Here is a 23,465-nt window from a genome sequence, read left to right on the forward strand (position 1 = left end):
ATGGGTCTTTAGTGGAATCCTTAGAGTTTCTACATATAAGGTGATGACATCTACTAACAAAGATAATTTTATTTATTCCTTTTTTAAATATATTTTTTAGATGTTGATGGATCTTTATTTTATTCATTTTTTTATGTGTGATGCTGAGAATCGAACACAGTGCCTCACACTTGCTAGGCAAGCGTTCTGCTACTGAACCACATCCCCAGCCCCTATTTATTCCTTTTTTATGTGGATGCTTTGTATTTCTTTTTCTTACCTAATCTTTCCAATTAGGGCTTTTAGTACTGAGCTGAAAGCAATGGTGAGAGTGGGCAATGCTGCCTTTTTCTTGATCCTAGGGAAAAACCTTTACATGAACTTTTTATCATATGGAAGAACTTTCTTTCTGTTCCTGGTTTATTGTCATGAAATGATGTTAAATTTTGTTGGTGCTTTATCCACATATATTGAGATAATCACAATTTTTGTCCTTAGCTTAATAATATAGTCAGTCTTTCAGTGATTTATTTTCATATGTTGAGCTATTGTTGCATTCCAGAGGAAATACTTTGTCATACATATAATCCTTTCAATATCTTGTTGAATTCAGGTTGCTAGAGTTTTGCTGAGGATTTTTGTACATGTATTTATTGGAGATATTGTTATGTAATGTTCTTTTCTTGTGATGTCTTTGTCCAGCTTTGATACCAGTGTTATTAATATTGGTCTCGTAAAATGAATTTGGAAGTGTTCCACATTATTAAAATCATTTGTAGAAGAATTTGGGAAGGATTGGTATAAATTTTTCTTTAAATATTTGGTAGAATTCTGCAGTGAAATCATCTTGTCCTGGGATTTTCTTGGGAGATTTTTGATAAATGAGTCGATATCCTTACCAGTTATAGATCTGCTGTGTGTGTGTGTGTGTGTGAGAGAGAGAGAGAGAGAGAGAGAGAGAGAGAGAGAGAGAGAGTGTTTAAATGTGTGTTTAAGAGAGAGAGTGTGATTGTTGGGATTAAACCCATCATTGAGGAGTAAACTCATGTCTTGTACATACTAGGCAAGTGCTCTATACCACTGATACTTTCCCAGCCCATTTTGGGGAGGATTAACTAAATTTCACAAGCTAGTTTGGAACTTGTGTTTTCTTGCCTTGGCCTCCAGGAGAGCTGGGATTATATGTGTAGAGCATCATGACTGCCTTCCATTCATATTTTTAATTTTTTCATGACTCATCTTGACAGGTTAGGCATTTCTAGAATCTATCCATTTCTTTCAGGTTATGCAATGTGTTTGCATATAATTATTCATAGTAGTCTCTTATGACCTATTTTATTTCTGTGACACTGGTTATAATATATCTACTTTAATTTCTGATTTTATGTGAAATCTCTCTTTTTTCAGTCTGGCTAAAGGCTCATCAATTTTCTTGAATTTTCATTTTAAAAAATCAACTCTGAGTTTTATTGATTATTTTCTATTAAGGTTTTTAACTCATATTTTTCTGCTCTATTTTTTATTATTTTTTCTTTCTGCTAATTTTAATATAATTTTTTTTTCATTTTGAAAAATTGAAATGCTAAGTGGATTTTTTTTAGATAATTCTTTTTATCTCTTCCCCTCCCTTCCCTCTTTCCTTCCTTGCTTTCTTTCTTTCTTTTTTTGTGGTATTTACTGCTTTTAAACTTCTCATGAGCAATGGTTTTGCTGTGTCCTATAAATTTTATTATGCTATATTTTCTTTTTTATTAGCTTCAAGATATTTTTTCTTTTTTTCTCCTTCCCTTTTCTTTCCTTCCTTTCTTTCCTGGATTCAACCCAAAGGGTCACATATGCTACACACATGCTATGCTCACAGTGACCTAAATCCATTGCCCTGAAGATATTTTCTAATTTCCTCTTTTATTTATTATTTGACTCAGTTTATTCAAGGTTGTGATAATGTCCATGAATCTGAGAATTTTCCAGTTTTCCTACTGCTAATGAGTTCTAGTTGTGGTTGGAGAAGAAATTACAATCTTTTAAATTTGTTAAGATGTGTTTTGTGATCTAGCATGATTTATCCTGGAGTACTTTAGAAGTATATATATTCTGTAACTGTTGCATACAATGGTCTGTATTTGTCTGTTAGGTCCATTTGGCTTAGTGTGTTCTTCAAGTCCACTGTTTAGTTACTGATTTATTTTCTGGATGTTCTATACATTATTGAAAGTGGTATACTAGAATCTCTTATTGTTGTTTTTCTACTATTTATTTTTACCTTCAGTTCTGTCAGCATTTGCTTTATATATATAAGTGTCCATTGTTAGAGGGGAGAATATATATATCCCTCTTTGCTTTTGATTACCATTTACATTGTATCTTTTACCTTCATTGATTCTCAACCTATTAGTCTCCTTAAATCTAAAACCAGTCTTTTGTAGAGAGCATATAGCTAGATAATTTTTGTTTGTTTTTTCAATCTATTCAGACACTCAGTATCTCTTGAATGGGGAGTTCAGTTCATTTACATTTGAAGTAATTGCTACACCTGTCAAAATTTTTACCTAATCTTAAAGAGAAATGTCATTTGAAAAGAATGAGATGCATTTCAACAAATGTTTTGTTCCAAAGTACAAATACAGGTGTATTTAATGAGATTTAATGCCCAGTGCTGCAATTTATACATGAATTTCTCTGTCTCTATCTCCTCTCCTTTTTGTCTCCCAACTTCTTTCTCATTCTCCTTTCATCTTTCCTTCTCCTTCTCCATCTCTCATTTTCTCTCCATTTCTATACATTTCCATTACTTTTATTACTTTTTATTTGGAGTTATAAACATTCATAAGTAAACTAGAAGTTGAGAATCCTTCGGAATGAGTTTGGTCAGGTTCTTAAAACACCATCTGGTGAATTACTGGGATTGACATTTATACTCAAAGATCTCTAAATTGACAGTTGGTTTAGTCTATCTCAGTGATCTGTAATATTGGTTGAACATTAGAACAACCTGGATGCTCTTAAGAACAATTTATACCTGGGCATGTCCCTTAGAGATTCTAATATAACTGATCTGGTTTTCATATATTGGTGCCTTCAACCATTTCCTTATATGCAGGATTATGTAAAGTGAAGTTAATAATCACTGATATATTTCTTTTTTACCTAAGATCTGACCAGTGAAACAGTCAACTGTATCAACTGTAGCTAGTAAAACATGCAGAATCTCATCTTTTGCTCCAGATCTACCGCATCAATATTTGCTTTTAAATGAGACCTCTAGATGATTTGAGGAAAACTCATCTACAATTTCCATTGGTAAAAAATAAAAATTTTTCATTAGCTTGAGGCTAACCTTGTACATTATGTTTCTAAGATATTATTTCATGCTAACCAGAGGTTTGTTTCTAATCCTGCTTCTGTCAATTGTATTTATATTATAATTGTAATATTATTAACAACTTATAAATACATACATAATATACAATCCAGTGAAATTTGAAATGAATTTGAAAGAAAAATATATTGTTTTATAAAAATGCAGTTGAATTATTTGGAAAAAATCAATACACTCACAATACTTAAAAAACGTGCTCTTATATTAAGTAACAAAACTATAAAATATTATGAGATCAAACAGGATTAGAAATATCTCTCTTCAGATTTCTGGGAAAGTATCTATCTTGCTCCACTTAAAAAATCAAGACAAAACAAAAACTTACACTAAAAATTTCATGCTAGCTTTCACATATGCTAGGGAAATAAATGCTCTACCACTGACCTTTATCCATAGCCCTCAGGATATTTTCTAATTTCCTTTTTGATTTATTCTTTGACTCAGTTTACTCAAGAGTTTTATGTTTTCTTTGTACATTCAAGACCACAATGAAATACAATTCAAATTAAATACTAAAGAAAAGTACTTCACATACAACGAAAATTGAGCCAACAGAATAGGAAACCAATATATGTCACAAGTTTGAATTAGTCATAAAAAAGTTTCCCAACAAAGAAACTTCCAGGATCAGATGACTTCATTGCTGAATTCTAGCAAACTTTTAAAATGTAGTTGAAACTATTTCTTCTCAAATTATTCCAAAAACTTTAAAAGTAGAAAACTCATTCCAAACTTGTTCTACAAGGCCACTTTTCTAAGACTCTGTTCTTCCTGAGTTGTCTATAGTTGTTAATGCGCCCATTGTTTCCCACACTAAGCTGAATGGTTCTTGAAAGCAGGGAAGATGACTCCTACTACAGAGCCTGGGGACAGGAGGTTCTCAGTAAACATTTTCATGTGTGGCCAGTCTTGCTGCATATCTTTATGAAATTTCTTTGCTTCTATTGTTTCTCATTTTGTTACTTTCTGATTTTCTTTGTCCTGTTCCATCTTAAGTCTACTTTTGAATTCTTCTGTCCCTGTCTGCTCACTCAGCTCTCTATTCCCTCTTCATGGTACTGTGCCTTCTGCTTGTCTTATTCTACACAGATCTTGCTCTCTTAATTAACCTTGAGCTTCTTCTCCTCCCTTGACTCATATTGGTTGCATAATAGAAGAGCTTTTTAATATAACTCTCAGGAAACTTTTCTGCAAAAATGTCCTCCTCATAGATCTATCCCCACAGTGTTTTCCCCCTTCTTGTTTTGCCTGCACACCACAGGCTGTTCTGAAACAGCATAGTCACAGTTTCAGGGTATTTATGCATAATCTCTTAATTGAGTAATATGTGTTTATAGCAAAAAGCATAATTCTTTACAATTTACAAAGCATGTTACATTCAGCATTTTCACTTTAATATCAAAGCAACATGTGGCTAAAAGGTACCAGTTTTAGAAAAAATGTTTCACAAAGTTAAACCAAAAATTAGTTCTTCTTTTGACTGAATTCACTGAGTTTTTAGTGGTAAGAAAAGTTACACAAAAGGACTATCAGATGGATTCTAGTCTTGGTTTTGAAACTGACAATGTGTGAACATTTCTTTATTATGTTATACATTATATTTTCTTTGGAAAGTGATAATGAAACCTATCACCTCATGTGTGTTTATGTTCTATCACTTTAATAGTATTTGGGTACTGACAAAATACTGTATTTTCCTTCAAATCTTTACCTCCACTCATTAAATTTATTTTTCTTATCTTCAGGTAACTAAATGTGAATTGATTACATTTTAAAGACACCATTCTTTGGCATATGAGCCAGGATCAAGAATAAGACTAGTGATGGAAAGGTAGTTAAATCAAAGGAATTTCAGAATATGTTTTAGGTTGCAATTTCAAGAAGTAAAATTAAGTAAGAGTCAACAGCGCAGAATCTCTCCTGCCAGCAGTAGCCTTAATCTTTGTGTTGGTATCCTTTAAATATCCAAATTTTGTTTACCCAGTATATAAGTCCTCTAACCCAAAGGCTGATCTGGACTGGATATTTGAATTTTTCCTCTCATTCTATTCTGAAACTTATTTTTATCCTCCGTTGCCTCCTAACCCCTCACTACTGCTATATTTGTGGCATTTCATGGCCTGTTCTTTTTTTGGAAGAATAGGCTACTGACCTGAATTAAGGCCCCCTAGGAGAAGCACTCTTTGGTTCTTTAGAAGCCCAAGGACAGGGGAGGGTTGTACAACTATTCCTGTGATCTCATTTCCTGAACTCTAATATTAGTTTTGCAAACAACTAAATTCCCAAACAATTAATGAGATTTAGTTAAAGGAAGCAATCATGTATAATTAATGAATTTGTGAATTATTTAAGCACTCTGAACTTCTGTTCATTTTAAATAGCGTTCACTCACAAAAATTGGTGTTACTGAGGGGAAGGAAAATGTTTTGTCATCAAATTGTCCAAGCAGACTTCCTTCAAGCATGTTAACTTGTATTATTTATATTAATTTTAAGCTATTACTACGACACTAACCAGCTATTTTCTTACTCTTAAGACAAACCTGCTCCTATTTCAGTTTTTTGATCATTTTATAGAAAGGGCAGAATCTTTGTGTGAGACCCAGTAGAACCTTTATCATAAAATGCAAAATCCAAAGATGAGGCCAGATGTAAGGGAAAAGTGAGGTTTAAAAAGGAATTTTAGACTTATTTTAACTTTTCATTGAACAGGAATCTGGGTGAGAACTTACCAAAAATAATTGAATAATCCTTGAGGGTTTATTATGCAGGGCCAGTGCTAGGTGCTAAATTATTCTAAAGATAAACAAAACACTGGCCCTGTCCTCAGATGGGGAAGTTAAAAATGCATACAACTAGCTAGAAAAAAAGAAGGTTGTTAAAAACTGACTCCAAATGAGTCCAGATTACAAAGAAAAAATTCTGGGATAGATAAATGCAGCATAGCTGAGCAGAGTCCTATAAGAATATTGAAAAACTTTTGTTTGAATTTCAGTTTGCCTCATGCATCCATTTATTGCGCATTATTTTTTTAAAACTACAACAAAAGAAATGTACATAATTATAGTTAATGAGATAGTTCCTGTCCACAGATTTCCATTTGTATACCACCTATAAATAGCTGTCATGTATGCTCAAAATAAAAACTGCTATTATACATGGAATTTGAAAGAACTCTCTTAAAGGCAATGCAGATTTCAAAAAAACATATAAAACTCTGACCTTAACAAACAACTTAATTAATCCAAAGATCACTGATACTTGGTGTTTTCAAAAAGAATTTTAAAGAAACTGTAAGTCTTACTGAAGTGACTTTGCTGGCTTTCTTTTTGGTATCTATAATTTTTAATTATGTGTTGGATCACTTTTAAAGGTGTTGATACCAGTTGGGAAATTTAAAGTAGATGCATCCATTTTTGATCTACTAATAAAAAGGAAAAGCTAAATGTGGATTGAAAGATGAAAATTTTAGAAGTGAAATATGATATGCTCTGTTGCTTATATATTCTAAAATATTTGGAGAGAAATTTGGAGAATTCTTTCTACACAGGATTATAGAAGTTGATTTAAATCTCATTAGAGGAAAATGTAGTTGTTAGCTCTGCACTAATGACCAGTAAATCAGGATTTTAATGTATACTTTAGAATTTTCAGTTTTGTTTCTTTCATTTGCTTTTATCATAAGATGCACAATCCAAAGATGGGACCAGAGGTAAAGGGAAAGATGAGGTTTAAAGAAGATTTCTTAACTTATTTTAATTTTCATCAAACAAGAATCTGGGTGAGAATTTACCCCAAATAATTGAACAAACCTTGAGAGTTTGAGATTTTTTGTTTGAATTTCAGTCCGCCTGAATCTATGTTTCTTAATCTGTGTTATAAATTACTTTTCACCTTTTCAAAACTGATGGCTTTCAAACTGTATCCATACCATCTCATGCCTTTCCATTGGCTCTTAATTGTATTATACTTTTAAATGGGGAAAAACAAAGTGAAAAGAATTCATATTAGTGGTTTCTGCTGACTTCAATATAATTATGGTATTAGTAACTATGCAATTTTCAGTGTTTAACTTAATTTTGGTAAAACATTTACACTAATTATTATATTATCCTATTAAATTTCTCCAAGTCCTTATGAATGTCCTCACTTAATGCTTGAATAGGCTGTGCATTGGAAAGCTCTGGGTGAAATAATTCACATAGATTGTGATGTAAATAGTTTCCCCTGGAGTTATGCAAACAACAGCATCTACCAGTCACAATAAATAAGCATTTGACATTGATTAAAAGTAATAACTGAAGAGTTATGTAGAGGATTTGTCTGATTTTATAGGAGTCTACTTTATTAGTCTGCAAAGTAAAAAGCCTATTAGAATACATACATCTCCCTGAAACTTCATACCTTAAAATATATAAAGCTTCTCCATCTAATAAAATATAAGTAATTTATTCAATCAATCACTCTATATAGGTTTTTGAAAATATGGCCTAATTGATTAAATTCTGTTTTAAGCTGGTAAATAGTTTGAAGTAATAGGAATCTGGAGTATGTCACAGGAACTTAATATTTTTCACAAACTTTTCACAACTGATGGCTTTCAAACTGTATCCATGCCATCTCATGCCTTTCAATACATACATACATACACACACACACACACACACACACACTTATGGACACACAACAAAATTGGGAAATTATAAACATATGAATGCAATTTTTTTACAGAAGAATTCACTACAGTAAAAATAATTATTCCATTTCTATATTGTTAGGAAGTGACTTCTTTTACTTATACTCTATTAGAAAAGTAAGCAGGCAGGTTTTTTTGTTTGTTTGTTTGGGGAATTCTAGAGGTAGTTCCATATTTATTGTGATAGCCACAGTGATTGTTCTTTTCGCTAAAACTTTGACTCTGATACCTACATGGGCAGACCTTAGTTGAAATCAGGATATAGAGCTCGTCTGCTTGCCTTCCTGTGTTTAGACACTTGATCTTCCAGGGCATAGTTCCCTAATTTTACCCTGTGACTGCCCGTGGGCCTTATTTTGATAAGCTGCTCGGATTTTCCTTGAAGTAGACTTATCTTTTAAAAATCTGTCTCTTTTTTTCTCTGCAAAACTTGTTTGTTCTGTGTTATATTCTCTTTTAGACCCTCTCAACAATGTATTCTTGTAAAGGAGACCTGTTAACAACCTATAGTGAGTTATTCTTCCAGTGCACACCATGCTCTCAGTTTCATTCTCTCCTGTTTTGTACTCCAGGAAGTTGACTTCTGCAGACTGCATCTCTCTAGTTTCCTTGATTGGCAGGAAGTTTTGTGTAGGTTTTGCCAATGGAAGGCACTGGCAGGAAATTGAAAGGCAGGAGAGAGGGGCTTTCATTTTTCTTCCCTGTTCTTTCTTTGCACAGTGTGAGTCTCTGCCAGTAGCTGTGCTGTCAAGATTACAGCTCTCCCTAGGCAGCCTCTCCTCCGTAACTGTGGCTCACATTGGGCTCCAGTAAAACCATTTCTTCCTCCTGTTCCTTAGCCCTAGTGTGCCAACAACTTCCTGTTGTTACCAGAGTTAGGGTCCTTGATCAGCCTTTGTTTTCTTAACCTTTATCCAACTGTTCCCAGAAGTTCACCACACATTTTCCCATGCTCCTCTGGACCTTATGGATTCTTTAATAGAATTTCAGTTTGGCTTTTATTGAAATTAGTTGATGGTGAGTCTGTCTGCCCTATTAAATAGTGAGGGTGCAAATATGTCTTATTAATTTCAGAATACCAGTACATAGCAGAATATCTGCATGTAGGTGGAGTTCAGTCCATATTTGTTAAATGTATGAATAGAGTAATATGACTATATGCTCTCTCATTTTTCTTTTTGAAAAGTCCCACAACCATTCTAATGGTGTTTTCATTATTTCTTGCAGTGTTTTCAGGACTCATTACAGCTTTTCTCATTCTCTTCACATAAAGCCTAGGGAAAACATACCCTACTGTTATTACTGAATATTTCACGTAAACCTTAGTATTACGGAGAATCACAGCAACTGATCAAAAAAATAAATGAGACGAAATGTATTCATTTTGGGTTTACCTAAGCCAGGTTCACCATTTATGTACATTTCTTGAAATGGGAAAAAAAAAAACTAATGATCTCATTTATTTTTGTGCTTTCTCCCTCTCTGCCAATCTCCATTTGGTGCCCTATTGTCTCACAAGATGCATATTTTGAATTAAGAGTTTAGAACAGAAGATCCATCTGCTTTGAATGAATATTAAATTATCATAGGCTTTGTATGAGAAGAATTTTCCTTGTATTTTGTACTGATTCCCCCCTTTGAGTAAGAAAGACTTAGAGCAATAATTTTTATCTTCTACATATCCTTGGACTTGAATAGGTTGCAGTTATCAAGTCATTTAATAGGCTTAGAAACCTTTGAGTGGCAGGTGCTGAATAGAAATAAGAAAGGTTTTATTTATTCTCATTATCTTATAAAATGCAGTACTTATTAAGTCTAATTAAACATGGAATGTCAGAACTTGATATTTTGAGTTTACTGGGTTTCATAAGAAAAGAGCATATTCTAAATTACACATTGAAGAGATATACTTTGCAATCAATTGAGTTCATTAAGTAAATGCACATGTTATTTTAATGCATGATATTATAGATAATATGCAACTGACATATCTGTAGTTTTCTTTTGAATATTCATGAGTGAGCAAATTTCAGTCAGCCTTTAAGTAATGTAATTTAGGCAAACAAGTTGTATTCTTTTCCAGCAAGCTCCAAAAAGTTTAAAATCAATTGGCTGGTAGGTATATATTATGTAGTCAAATTTGTTAATAAAATCTGAATAACAAAATCAGTTGAAGGCTGGATCTTTAAAATATATGCATGGTTTCCAATATTTTAATGTGTAGCTTTAAATAATCAATTATTTTTTCAGTGAAGATGAAAGTTGGGTTCTACTGTGGGTATTAGCATTGTACAATAATATATTGAAAGTAATAAAAATGTGGCTAGTTTCTATGTTGGCAATGATTATTGGTAAGTTGAAGCATTTAAGGAAAATTGGGTAATATAAATTCCAAAGAGTGAAAGAATTACTTCTAATTTATGTAATGGAATTAAATTGAAATGCACATATTCACTTCGTAAAATCTATATGACTGAAATAAAAAGTTGCCTTTAGTAAACTTGGGGAAGAAAGGGTCAGAATCTGTTTGCATCAGATGATCACTTCCACTGAAGTAATTATCTTGGGCTGATCAGATAATCACTTCCTTGAAGTAATTATCTTAGGGTAGATCTAGATGTTATTGAGAACTGAAACATCTACAATATTGTGCACCCTTCAAAGAAAATAATACAAAATTATAAAAGTGAAAGTCAGTTTTGAATCTTAGAAGGGGCCTAAGGCAGAGAAAGATCCTGAAGATTAGGCTTCATTAACCTCAAGGTAAACCTTTCCTTTGTTTAAGTGAAATGGGTAGTGTGAAATACTCCCTTCAAAATAAGCAAACGATTTTTGTTGGGTAAATAAATGTTTCCATGAATTGTAAATATTTTGCAAGTTTAAGAAAGAAATTATTTGATACTTTATGCGCTTTTATTAAAACATGTTTTCCCACTGATGTTGTGTTTTAAATATCTATAAAATTGGTTGTAAACAAGGCAGGCCCAGATTAAATCATCTTATCATCCTCATGTTAACTCATATTTACACATGAATAGTAATAATAAATTGTAAAACATAAAGCTTGCATTTGCCAAAATTAAAATAGCTTCTTTCTAATTTTCTGTTTTAAAAGTCTGAAAGTATGTATAAAAATGAACCTTCTTCATATTTTGTTGCCTGTGATTTGTTGCCAAACTAAGTGCTGCCTAATATGTTGTAAGTAGGGCATCATCTCTCAGGCAAATAATTGTCTGTAAGCCTGACTTTTGACATTTCTTTTTCAGAATCTTATTTTAACTTGCTATCACTTTAAAAAAAATATTTATTTTAAATTTTTTTAGCTTTAAGTGCACACAATATCTTTTATTTATGTGGTGCTGACGATCAAACTCAGTGCCTCAAGCATGCTAGGCAAGCACTCTACCACTGAGCCACAATCCCAGCCTGCTATTGCTTTTTTTGTACCTTATTTTACTCTCTCAATTAGCAAGATGATAATTTACATTTACATATACCTTATGGTAGGCTGGATTTAGGTTTATAGACATTCAAACACCTAGAAAGGTGTGAGAACACATGAAATACTATTGTGAAATGATTTGAGTACCTTGAAGCTATTTTTCCTAATAAAACATCAATATATGTATTTTTTTATTCCAAAGCAATATGCCAATTTCAAGGAAGAACCTACTTTGAAGGAGAACGAAATACAGTCTATTCCTCTTCTGGTGTGTGTGTTCTCTATGAGTGTAAGGTAAGGAGATCCACTAGTCTTTCAGAATTGTTTCAATTATATAATATAGTGTTTCTTTAAAAGCTCACCCTTGTAATAACATGTGTTAGTCAGCTTCTCATTATTGTGACCAAAATATCTGACAAGAACAGCTTAGATGAGAAAAGTCTTTTTTTGGCTCATGGTTTCAGAGGATTCTAGTTGGTTAGCTCCATTACTTTGGGTCTGAGATGAGGCAGACCATCATGGCAGGACGGTATGACAAGGGAAATCTGCTCAACTTATGACAGCCAGGAAGCAGAAAGAATGGACTGGTGATAAGACAACCCTTCCAGGGCATGTTCCCAGAGACCTACTTCTTCCACCTAGGTCTCACCTCCCACTAGTCCATTTAGCTTTCAATGGGTTAATCTACTGATGAAATTTAGACCCCTTATGATCTAATCATTACCTAAAAGCCCTAACTCTGAACCTTGCTTCATCAGGGATCAGACTTCAACATATGAGCTTTTGGGAGACATTATACATCCAAACCACAGTATACTATCTTCAAATTATAGTGTAAAAAGAAAATTCAAAATATCAATTATATTTATTTTTGGTACCAGAGATTGAACCCAGAGTTACTTAAACACTGAGCCATATCCCCAACTCTTTATATATATATATATTTTAATTAATTTTGAGACAGGGGCTTGATAAGTTGTTTAGGATCTTGCTAAATTTTTGAGGCTGGCTTTGAACTTGTGATCCTTCTGCCTCAGCCTCCTGAGCCACTGGGATTATTGTTTTTTTTTCAAATAAAGTCATTCCCATTGTCTTTTTAAAATATATATTAATAGTTATAAATATTCTTCATAATAAATAAAAATACTATTCTGCTAAATTAAGGCTTTATGAAGTTGTCTTATATTTTACAAATGCAAATCAAGTCCTTATTTTTTGTTGTGAGGAAAATATAGTTTTGTGTCTGTTGGGATTTTCACTCAGGTAAGAAATATCACTCAATTCAATTAAAAACAAAACATGAAGATACCTAAAAAATTTAACTGTTATAAGGACATGAGATTGATATTGATGTTAATGTCCTGACAGGAGTAGTTAAAATTATGTAAAGGGGAATTTCCTACAAATTTTTTTTTTATTTTGGTCTCTTGAAATATGTTTTTGAAGCCAATGTATTTCTCTTGAACTTTGTTCCTTGATCTACTATCTTAAAGCTAAATATAAAAAATGAACCTTTCTCATGTAGTGTTGACAGTGATTTGTTGTGACCCTAAGTGTGAGCCATCATATATCGGGCAAGTAATTGGCTGGGGGTCTGCTTTGTGCCATTCCTTTTTCAGAGTCTTATTTGGACTTAATATTGTTGACTTTTCATATATGCTTTTTATAAACTACAATGTTATATTTCTTGAACAAAATATTATATCTCAAGTCATTTTCAGTCAGAAGAAAACTACCTGCAAATGAGGTATCTGCTTTAGGGTTACATTACATTCATCCTTTAATTTTCTTCTTGTACATGGATTCGGGGGATGATTTAGCATGTAGAGATCATGTAGGGAATAAAATAAATGATTTTCTTTTCTGGCACCTATGATACACTGTGATCACCTATATGATTATTAAGAGTTGGAAGAAGGAAAATCCTAAAAATTTTGTCAGGATAAATCAAACCTGAATGAAGATCCACTTTATGCATCTTAATTTGAAAATCTTTTGAGATAGGAAAGGAAGAGATGTGAAGAAGCAGAACTGTTACAGATTTCATTTCTACAACATGAAAGCTGTGGTTTCTTCATGTCCATTATAAAGCACTAAAGCTGCCTCTTTTGGTTTTAAATCGGCTTTCCTATGATGTTGGTTACATCTTAAAGATAACAGAACTGAGGCATAGAAACATTAAAATGAATTACTAAGTCTGTATTTCAAGATGGAATTTTCTCTATCAGCATCTCTACACTAATGCTGTTTCAAGTGGAGTGAGTCCATCCCACTATAGATATAAGGATTGGAAAACTTAGAGATCTAGTAACTCCAAAATGAGAAAGAGAATCAGAGAAGTAGTTACTTCAATGAGGTAGAAAACTTTTGTCAGCTGCTTTTTAATGGTAATCTCTAACTTTTAAACATCAGTTCTAAATTTAAGAATCTTGAGAGCATTTGAAATTTTTCTTCTTCAATGTGTGTGTGTAAATCTTTTCATTTGACCTGAATATATTGTATAATACTGATAATTGTGGTACAGAAATTTCCTCTGATAGGTGCTTATTTGATTTTAAATGTGCTATAAATTTACTTGATTTTTAGTTGCCCATATATAGGCAACACAGCAGGTACTGTGTTAGCTTTGCATCAATGTGATCAAAAACACTGAGAACAACTTAGAGGAGAGAAAGTTTATTTTGACTCATAGTTTCAGGGCTTCAGTCTATGATTACTAATTCCATTGCACTGGGCCTGAGAATGAGGCAGAACACCATGGTAGAAGGGTATGACAGAGGAAAACAATCCAGAATGTGGCAACCAGGAAGAAAAGTGGAAGTAGGGAGGGGAAGAAGGAGAGGGGGGGGGGACAGGAAGGAAGGGGGAAGGAATTAATGGGCTGAGGAAGAACAACTTTCTCCAGGGCAGTCCCCAATGCCACCTTCTCTAGCATGCCCCACCCATCAGTCCATTCAAACTAGGGTGATTCGATCAGATCATAACTATCATAATCTAATCACTTTACCTCTGAATATCCCTGTATTAACTGGAACTTTTGGGGCTTCTCATATCCAAAATGTAACAGGTGCTCAATAAATATTAAATGAATGTTATCTTCTATTTGTTCAAATAAAAGCACCATTTTCTACTCTCAGAACACTGTGCTGTTCAATAGAAATATGATCCAAGTCACAAATACAATTTTTATTGACCTACATTTTCTATATTTAACTCATATCTAAAACATTATAATTGCAACATGAAATCAATATAAAAATTATGAATGAAATATTTTATATTCCTTTGTCTTATTCCATCTTCAAAATCTTGTGTGTTTTTTACAGTTATAGTATTCAAGACTCACATGTAGCTTATGGCTATTGATTGGACAGCACAACTTTATTAGATCATCATAAGCTTTTGACATTATTGATTAAATTCTTGACATTAAGAATTTCCATTGTTTTGTGTTTTTTCCTCCCCTTCAGACCCTCTTAGCTCCTGTATTTACAATTTTAGATAATTGACAGATCTCTTATGCTTCCATTTTCTGGGCTGTCAACTTCAGTTCCTGTTTGTTCTTTTATTATCAGTTTGTGGCCTTGAAAATATGTAATAGGGATGATTTTAATAATAACACAGAATAACACTGTGGTTTACAATTACCAGAACCCTTATTACTGTCAAAGCGAATACTGACTAGCATTCGACTCCATAGTATGTACATGTCTTCCTCTACCTTTTTAATAACAGACTAGGATTTGGAGATAGTCCTTTGCATAATTCAGGAAAATGCAGATATTGAAGTGTGCACTTATTCCATGAAAATAGTACTTACAGAAATGGTACCTAAAACTTCAAGCTATTGAGCAATAATTAAAATGCAAGGCTGCAAATTCTAAGAGTTAGTAATGCAATGGTAAGCATAATACAATTGTTAATGATCCTTGTTCTTAAGAGATTGGAGATTGACAGTATAGAAGCCAAATATTTGCTTTTAGGGCAGGACTTTTACAGTTGGTCAGAAAAGTAGTTTCTATTTTGGCTTCTCCTTGAGAAGGATTTAATTTGTTTTGTTTTCTAGAACTATAATTTCATGTCAATGTATTCTTTCATTCAAGAAAAAGTTTTGAGTGCCAACAATGTGCCAGAAAATATACTGGAAATTCATTTATGAGAAACATTAATTCCTGTCTTCATATTCCTTATAGTTCTGTGAGAGAGCACTGACATTCCTTACTGGAATCATCTGTGACAATATCTGTGGGACAAAACTTTATAAGAAAACTTTGTAATGACAGTATTGAAGAAGCTCAGTTTTATTTGCTTTTTTTTTTTTTTTAGAGTAAACCATTGATATAACTCAAACTGTATCTTTGCCACAGTTGTTATCGGATTTGCACATGTGTTGTAAAACTAACAAAATGATTCAGGAATATCCCAGGCCTTTGGCAAATTAAAGTCATGGCTGCAGTGTGCTGTGCTATGATTCCTAGAGCTGCTTGTCCATTCTGAAGGCTTTCCAGTTGACATTTAATATTATTTCTGGGTGGAGCCATGACCTATTTAGAGGTTCTCAGGATGAAAATTTCACCAGCATGTTAAAAGAGCCTTCTGAGGTGCTGAATCTGTGATTGTCTTTCATTAATTATGAAATTCAAGGTGTTTCTTTTCTGTTGTCTAATAGGACCAGACTATGAAACTTGTTGAGAGTTCAGGCTGTCCAACTTTGGATTGTCCAGAGTCACATCAGATTACCTTGTCTCACAGCTGCTGCAAAGTTTGTAAAGGTGGGACTTTTTTTTTTTTTTAATAAAGTAAGACATGCAGGAGAATCAATGGAACAGGAAGATATTATGTTAACTGATATAAGTCAGGGACACAAAGACAAATGCCACATGTTTGCACTTACATGAAGAAGCTGAAAAGTTGATCTCAAAGAATTAGAAAACACAATGGTGGTTATCAGAGCCTAGGAAGTGTGTGAGGGAGGGTGGAATGGAAAGAGGATGGTTAATGGGTACATGAGTGCAGTTGGATTAGAGGAACTAATTCTATTGTTTTATAGAACAATAGGATGACTATGGTTGACAACAATGGATTAAATATTTCAAAAGACAATTAAATATTTCAAAAGAGCTATAGATGATATATGTGTGAAGTGATAGATAAATGTCAATTTTTCTAATATGCTTGTTTTAGTCAATCTTTTAACCTCTGTGACTCACAGACCTAACAAGAACAATTTTAGAAGAGGAAAAGTTTATTTGCGGGTTCATAGTATCAGAGGTCTCAATTCATAAACAGTAGGCTCCATTCCTTGGGGCTCAAGGTGAGGCCGAATATTATGGTAGAAGAATATGGTAGGGAGAAGCAGCTCACATGATGGTCAGAAAGCAGAGAGAGACTCACTCTCCAGATACTCTCCTAAAGGCACACCTCCAATGCCCCAGCTCCTCCAGCCACACCCTACCCACCTTTAGTTACAGTTAATTTGATCCTGTCATAGGATTAATTCACTGATTGGGTTAAGGCTGTCACACCCAATCATTTCTCCTCTGAGCCTTCTTTCATTGTCTCACATATGAGCTTTTGGGGGACACCTCATATCCAAACTCTAGCAGTAATCATTACACATTGTATCCATCTGCTGAAATGTCACACTTCTCCTTTTAAATGTAGACAATTATTATGAATCTGTTAAAATGTATTTAAAATGTATGTATAATCGTCATTATAGGAGTGTAGTACAATCAATATGAAATACAAATGTTTATAAACAAATTATTACCAAAAACTAATAGTATTTTCCTAAATGCTTTTTATATTTCATATACAGTAGGTAGTCATGGCATACTTGGTGAAGTGAATCAGAATCATGATTGTCCTAGGCATTTCTACTAAGTGTCTTTACCAGTCTGAAGCTCTGAATTTCTAAATGTGTGTGCTAGTCTGAATTAGCACAACCTTGCTGTTGAAAGTTATATAACAATATTGAATTAATTATCTTGTTGACATTTACTATTGCCTGACAATTATTTTTTTTCATTTGTTTTTTATTATTTGTGTTCAGTTTGTTTCTGTAATTGGCCTCATACTTTCCATATGATAGCTTCAATTCCATTCTTCACTCATAGGCTTTTAAACTACTGAGAAGACAGAGACTATCATCAGATATGTATTGCTGGTTGTGCTGCTTCTGAGATGTCAGGCCTAGAATGTAAAAGTAGAAGGGACTTAGGGTTGTAGTCCAATATAAGACAACACCAAAATTCAAGCTATTAAGAAACATAATGGGTTGACTCAGGAGGTAGGGAGTTCCCTTCATTAAAGATTCTTAAACTTGGCATCTTATTATAGATTCAAGTATTGAACTAAGCACTAATTACATGAAAACTCTTTAAAATCCATGCCACTCACAAAATTGTATGCATCATTCTATATTATGTTGAAATTATGTATTTGTGAATCTGTCTCCCGTAGCACACTATGTACTCTGGGGCAGCTGGATCATTATATGGATTTCTATAACTTAATACCTTGTATGACACCTGGGATGTAGTTGGTGCTCATGATAGATGTAGTTCAAACTGCAAACAGCCTGTTCCAAATAAACTAGTACAGCTTGTTTGAATAATTACTTTTATGCAGATACAAAGCATATAGGTTCACTAGAAAAAAGTAAAACCAAGAAATTTTATACTACTTGTAATATTTTGTTTGTTTTAGTCTAATATATTAAGAGTAGATATAAAATCACCCACCCCCATTTTTAGCAATGTGATGCACTTTGTTTTTGTTTTATTTTTAAACCACTTTTCCATTTATTCAGTGAAGAATTTTAAGTTACTGTTTTGCATTAGGATCTTTGAGAATTACAAAGTGATTTAAGACTTGGTCTGCCCTTCAAGGAGTTTCTAGGATAGCTCTTAGGATCTGAGACACACTTCCAAAAAGAGTAACTGTCAAGTAAAAATATAATGAGGGCTATTAGAGTTTTCATGGTTATAATGCCTGAACCAGTGCCTTGCACATTTAAAACAGAACAAACAAAGAATGGTCATTTCAGACATTTGATCTGGGACTCCCAATTTGCAACTTGACTAGAGTGTGTGGCGGCCAAAGGTAAGCTATAGCAGTGATTCTCAAATTTGCATATGCCTACTGATAACTTAGAAATCTTATTAAAATATAGATCCTGATTCACTAAGTCAGGCCTGATAATCTGCAGTTCTAATATTCTGCCTGGTGATGCAGATGCTAATGTTAAGCAGAATCTCTCTTTGAGTACTTACCTATTGCTGCATAACAAACTGCTCCTAAATTCAGTGACTTAAAACATCACTTATTTTATTGATAGATCTTAATATTGTAGGTCAGGAATTCAAACGGGGGTTGGTTCTACTGCTCCATGTGATGTTAAAAGGGGTCACTCTGTGCTGTTTACTTAGTTAACTGGGTAGACCTGGGAGGTTCAAGATAGTCTTACTCTATGCTGAGCATCTTGGTAATATATGGGAAGCAGTATATAGCCAGAATTGCTTCCTTCTACACGTGATCTTAGTAATTTTCCCTGGGTTCTTGCTGGCAGGATTGTAGTTAGACTTCTTAAATGGTAGCTTGGGACTTCTAAAGATGAAGTCTAGAACTGGCACATATTCCATTGGTCAAAGCATTTATGGGTCAGCCCATATTCAAGAGAAGTTTAAATAGACTCCACCATAGATGGAAAGAGTGGTTAAAAAAAATGAGGGGCTGGGGCTGTAGCTTAGTGGTAAAGCTCTTGCCTCCCATGTGTGAGGCACTGAGTTCTGTCCTCATAAAAAATAAAAATAAAGATACTATGTGTTCATCTACAACTCAATAAAAACTAAAAATAAAAACAAAACAAATGGAATCTAGGTTAAAAAAAATGAGACCATAGTTACTTTTTAGAAGTGTCTGGGTGCTACACAGAGATTAGATACATGAATAGCATTAAAGTTAGCTAAGGTTGAGTAGGGTAAAGTTTTATTAAAAAACTAAGATTGGTGTCTTGAAAAATTGTGCTCTGTATGTTTAAAATAAAATGAATTGCATTCTGCCATCATATATAACAAATCAGAATAAATAAAAATAATTTAAAAAAGAAAGGAAAAAAAGAAAGTTCAGAAGATGAGCAGGTACAAAGATTGAAAAAAAAATAAAGGAATCTAAGATAGGGCCTTTCAGGTGCCAAGAGAAGCCCTTTGCACATCCATTTCCTTTTTAAAGGAGCCCAATATATTACAAAAAGCAAACTAAGAATGGAAAAATTTGTTATGTAAATTGTGATATATTCAAGTTGTTTGCAGTTTTAAAAATTAGTGTCTGCATAGCCCACTTAAAAATAGAATGACAAAACATACTGTGACATGTCCCTACTGCCAGAGATTCTAAAATAATTGATATGAGAAGGGATCTTGGTATCACATCCTTTAAAATTCCATGATAAATTATTTTTTTCTGCAGCCAGGATTGTGAACTCTTGCCTTAGATAATCCTCAAATGAAAATTGAACAAGTTGGTCCTTCCTGGTACATTTAATACCATTTATAATAAAGATTGCATCTGTTTCTGTCTTCAAATATGCAGAATACATAAACAAGTTCTTCTGGCATTTTATGACTTTCAAACTAAAAAAAGAGTCCAGTTCTTAAGTCTTAAATTTTAAGTCAACTCCTACACATAAGTTGTGACAAATTTATTCTTAATAAAATTGGTCTCCTGTTTCTATGCCTGTTTGCCTAATGCTAAAGATGCTGTGTTCATATCTAAAAGAGTAAATTGTTCAAAAATAGTTAGTGAATATTCCCTGAGGTCAGAGCATGAGATGAAAGTGTTGACCTTTCTACCAGAGGCTTGGTCAGTGGTCAGAAACCAAGCTGTGTACTGAAATAAGGCTCCAAATTGCTAGGCACTAAGCTGAGTCCCTCCAAGACTGTTTTCTAGGTACCCTGCAGCTGGCTATCTTCTGCTGTAACAGGTCAGAAGAAATAAGGCAAGAAAGTTTTTTTCTCTTTTTTCATATTTGAGAGCCCTTTCAAGGAAGCTTATAACAAATTACAAAATAGAGATTCAGTGATACAGAGAGGACTCTTAGAATCAGAAATAGTATATATAGCTTTATATCTGTATTCCTCCCTTTCACCTTCGTCTTCCTTAGCACCCCCATTCTCTGTTTTTAGGACTAAGTCCTGTTCACTGCATGTCTCACTTTAATTTATTATTTACTTCAATATACCTTGTAATTATAAGAGAGCATCTGCATGGAGAAGGCTGAGTTGGTATACATGGTTCTCCTTCCTTTCTGCATAATGCAGTTTCCCCATTATTTAATTATCACCTTCATTCTTGATATCTGTATATTACTAGTAACATTATTTTTAGGTTGACTGCCAACTCATTTAAAAAAAATTTAGTTTCATTATTAAGTAATGGTATCTATGAAATAATGCAGTTATTTGCCAGATTTATGCATTTTTATATGAATTAAAAGAAATCCATTACTATGAATATTTCCTTTTCATGTTCATCTATGTACATGAGCTACACTTTGGAAAACACTAGGATAATACATTATCTTGCAAACAACATGTAAATATGTTAGTATTCTTTTTTAATACTTTTATTTCATTTATTTATTTTTATGTGGTGCTGAGGATCGAACCCAGGGCCTCACTCGTGCTAGGGGAGCGCTCTATTGTTCAGCCACAACCCCAGCCCTTTAGCCAGATAAATGAATAAATACAGAATAGTTGGACTCTAATAAGCAGAGGATAAATTGGCCTCAGGTGAAGGGATCTTGATTTAGATCACAAATCCTGCCCCTTTGTCTAGATGTATATCTGTTTGTCTCCTCTGAGTTGACTGATTTCAGGCTATATGTGTTCTCAGGTAGATCCTTGACATTCTTGTGCTGATGTCATTATGGTACTCAGGTATATAGAAGAATAGTTAGATAAAAGTCCAAGAACTGAGTTTCATGGTTTTCATTAGCTTGAACTAAATAAATTATTCTATCTAAGCCAGTGGAATGCATTGATTGATTTGGCTTTATGACTGATGTAGCTTTAAATGGGTAGAGCCCATTTTCCTTTAAGCACCTGGGCTGACATAGGTTTGAATGGTTCATCCAAAGTATAACTAGGTTTTTCCCCCTTCCCAACACAAAAATAAGGAATAGATGCCTATAGACAAAACCAACAATACTCACCATGAAATTATTGTAATCTCCTTCTCCTGATAATATGTTACTGTTATGCATACCATCACCTTTTGTGTACAACCTTCACTTTTTCTCCAATTATATAGAGATATATATTAATATTTGTCAGAAGAGTCTATATTTAATAGAAGAAAACAGAACTTTATGGGCATTTGTAAATCTTACATAGGGAATAGAAAACTTGGTATCCTTGAGTTTAAAATCCCAAAGAAAATTTTTTTAAAGGCTAGATATGTTAGATAAGTGGTCCATTCCTCTGTCTATGGAAAATATTTGATTTTTTTTCCTATGCCATGAATCTTGACGTATTTGGTTTTAGCTTATTAGTATTACTCTAATCGCTTTAGTTATTAACAAATACTAGATTATTATGCTTATATAGATGATCTCATTTGAACCTGACATTTTTAGAAGGTAGATATCATCCCAATTTACAAGTGAGAAAAACTGAAGTCTTATAAAGGTTAATTAACTTGCACAGCTAGTAATTTATACAGCCAGTTTAAGAGGTGGATTGGATTTAAACTCAGGTTTGCAAACTCCAAAAGTAAAGCACATATGAATAAAGATGCAAACATGAAGATAATAGACTATATCTTGTCAAACTCTACTTTGAATTTTGGAAGATATTCCCTGTAGAAACATTCTACCTCCTTTAATTGATTCTAAATTTCCATCCATTAGTAGTAGCCTTTTGACCCTGGCATTTTTTATCCAAGTGGTAAAATACCCAATGCATTCAATCAATTTTAAGAATAAATCAAAAAAGCTATCTGACATTGTTTATAATAAATCAAAATTTGCTTGAATGAAATTTTTAGTTTTTAAGTCTCTGAGTTAATGAAAAGCCATCTAACTTTTACCTAAAACAGTGAAAGTAGAATCACATTGTCACCTTACAGTTGGGAAATTCTTGGAGCAATTAAACACTGTATGATGTGTGTATACATTTCGTTAGAAGCTGAAATAAGTTGTTTCAACATTACTGAGGCAGGAATGAAAATGAATTGTAATAGATGTGGATATCAGGTAGCATAGATAATATTGGGTATATTTTTTTAAATAGAAGAGAGAAGTCAGCAAAATGAAAAGTTGAAAGATAGTTGTGAAAAGTATAAACTTAAGAAAGAAAAATAAAAATGTAACATAAATGATACACTCACAGGTCTTTAAATGTTATTTCAAATGTTATAGGTAGAATGGCACAGAATTTTAGCACTGTGTTAGAACTTGATACATCCTCTGTGTTTCTTAAAGTGTGGCACATTTTTAAAATTAACTTTATTTTAATTTAAAATAAATATGAAGTGATATTTTGAAGCTTTTAAATTTTAGTTTGGAAATGTGCTGAGCTATTGAGATAGATATTTAAGAAGGCTTTTTATCTGAAATTATTTTCCCTCAGGCATTGCATAAAGACAATATAATACATTTTAAGAAATATGGTCTCAATTTAGCTATTTTAAAAAGAAGGAAATAAAAGGCCCTAAGAGAAACTGTTTTTTACATTTATTTCCTCCTCTTAAGAATTTTACTCCTAACTATGCAACCTTAATCCTGAGAATTTAGATTAAGAAGAATCTTGTCAAGATAAGTTGCCAAATGATTTAAATGCTGTTATTTACCATATTTTTGCGATCTTCATACAACTATGTCTTGTTTTTGTTGAAATCATTAAACTCTTTGGTTTTTACTATTTCTTTTTAATGGTATTATTATGTTTTTGGAATATGACCCTTCTT

General features: G+C 33.0%; 1 protein-coding gene across 2 annotated transcripts in view; it reads left to right on the top strand.

Moving 5' to 3' along the window:
• Nell2 (neural EGFL like 2) overlaps window positions 1-23,465 on the top strand; it is a 367,974-nt gene that overhangs the window by 159,572 nt on the left and 184,937 nt on the right. For both annotated transcript variants that reach the window (XM_026401419.2, XM_026401420.2), the window contains 2 exons: window positions 11,698-11,789; window positions 16,165-16,267. In XM_026401419.2, coding sequence (XP_026257204.1) covers window positions 11,698-11,789; window positions 16,165-16,267 — 195 coding nt within the window. The remainder of the gene's footprint in view (window positions 1-11,697; window positions 11,790-16,164; window positions 16,268-23,465) is intronic.

The sequence above is a fragment of the Urocitellus parryii genome, chromosome 5 (assembly GCF_045843805.1).
Source record: "Urocitellus parryii isolate mUroPar1 chromosome 5, mUroPar1.hap1, whole genome shotgun sequence".
Lineage (NCBI taxonomy): Eukaryota > Metazoa > Chordata > Mammalia > Rodentia > Sciuridae > Urocitellus > Urocitellus parryii.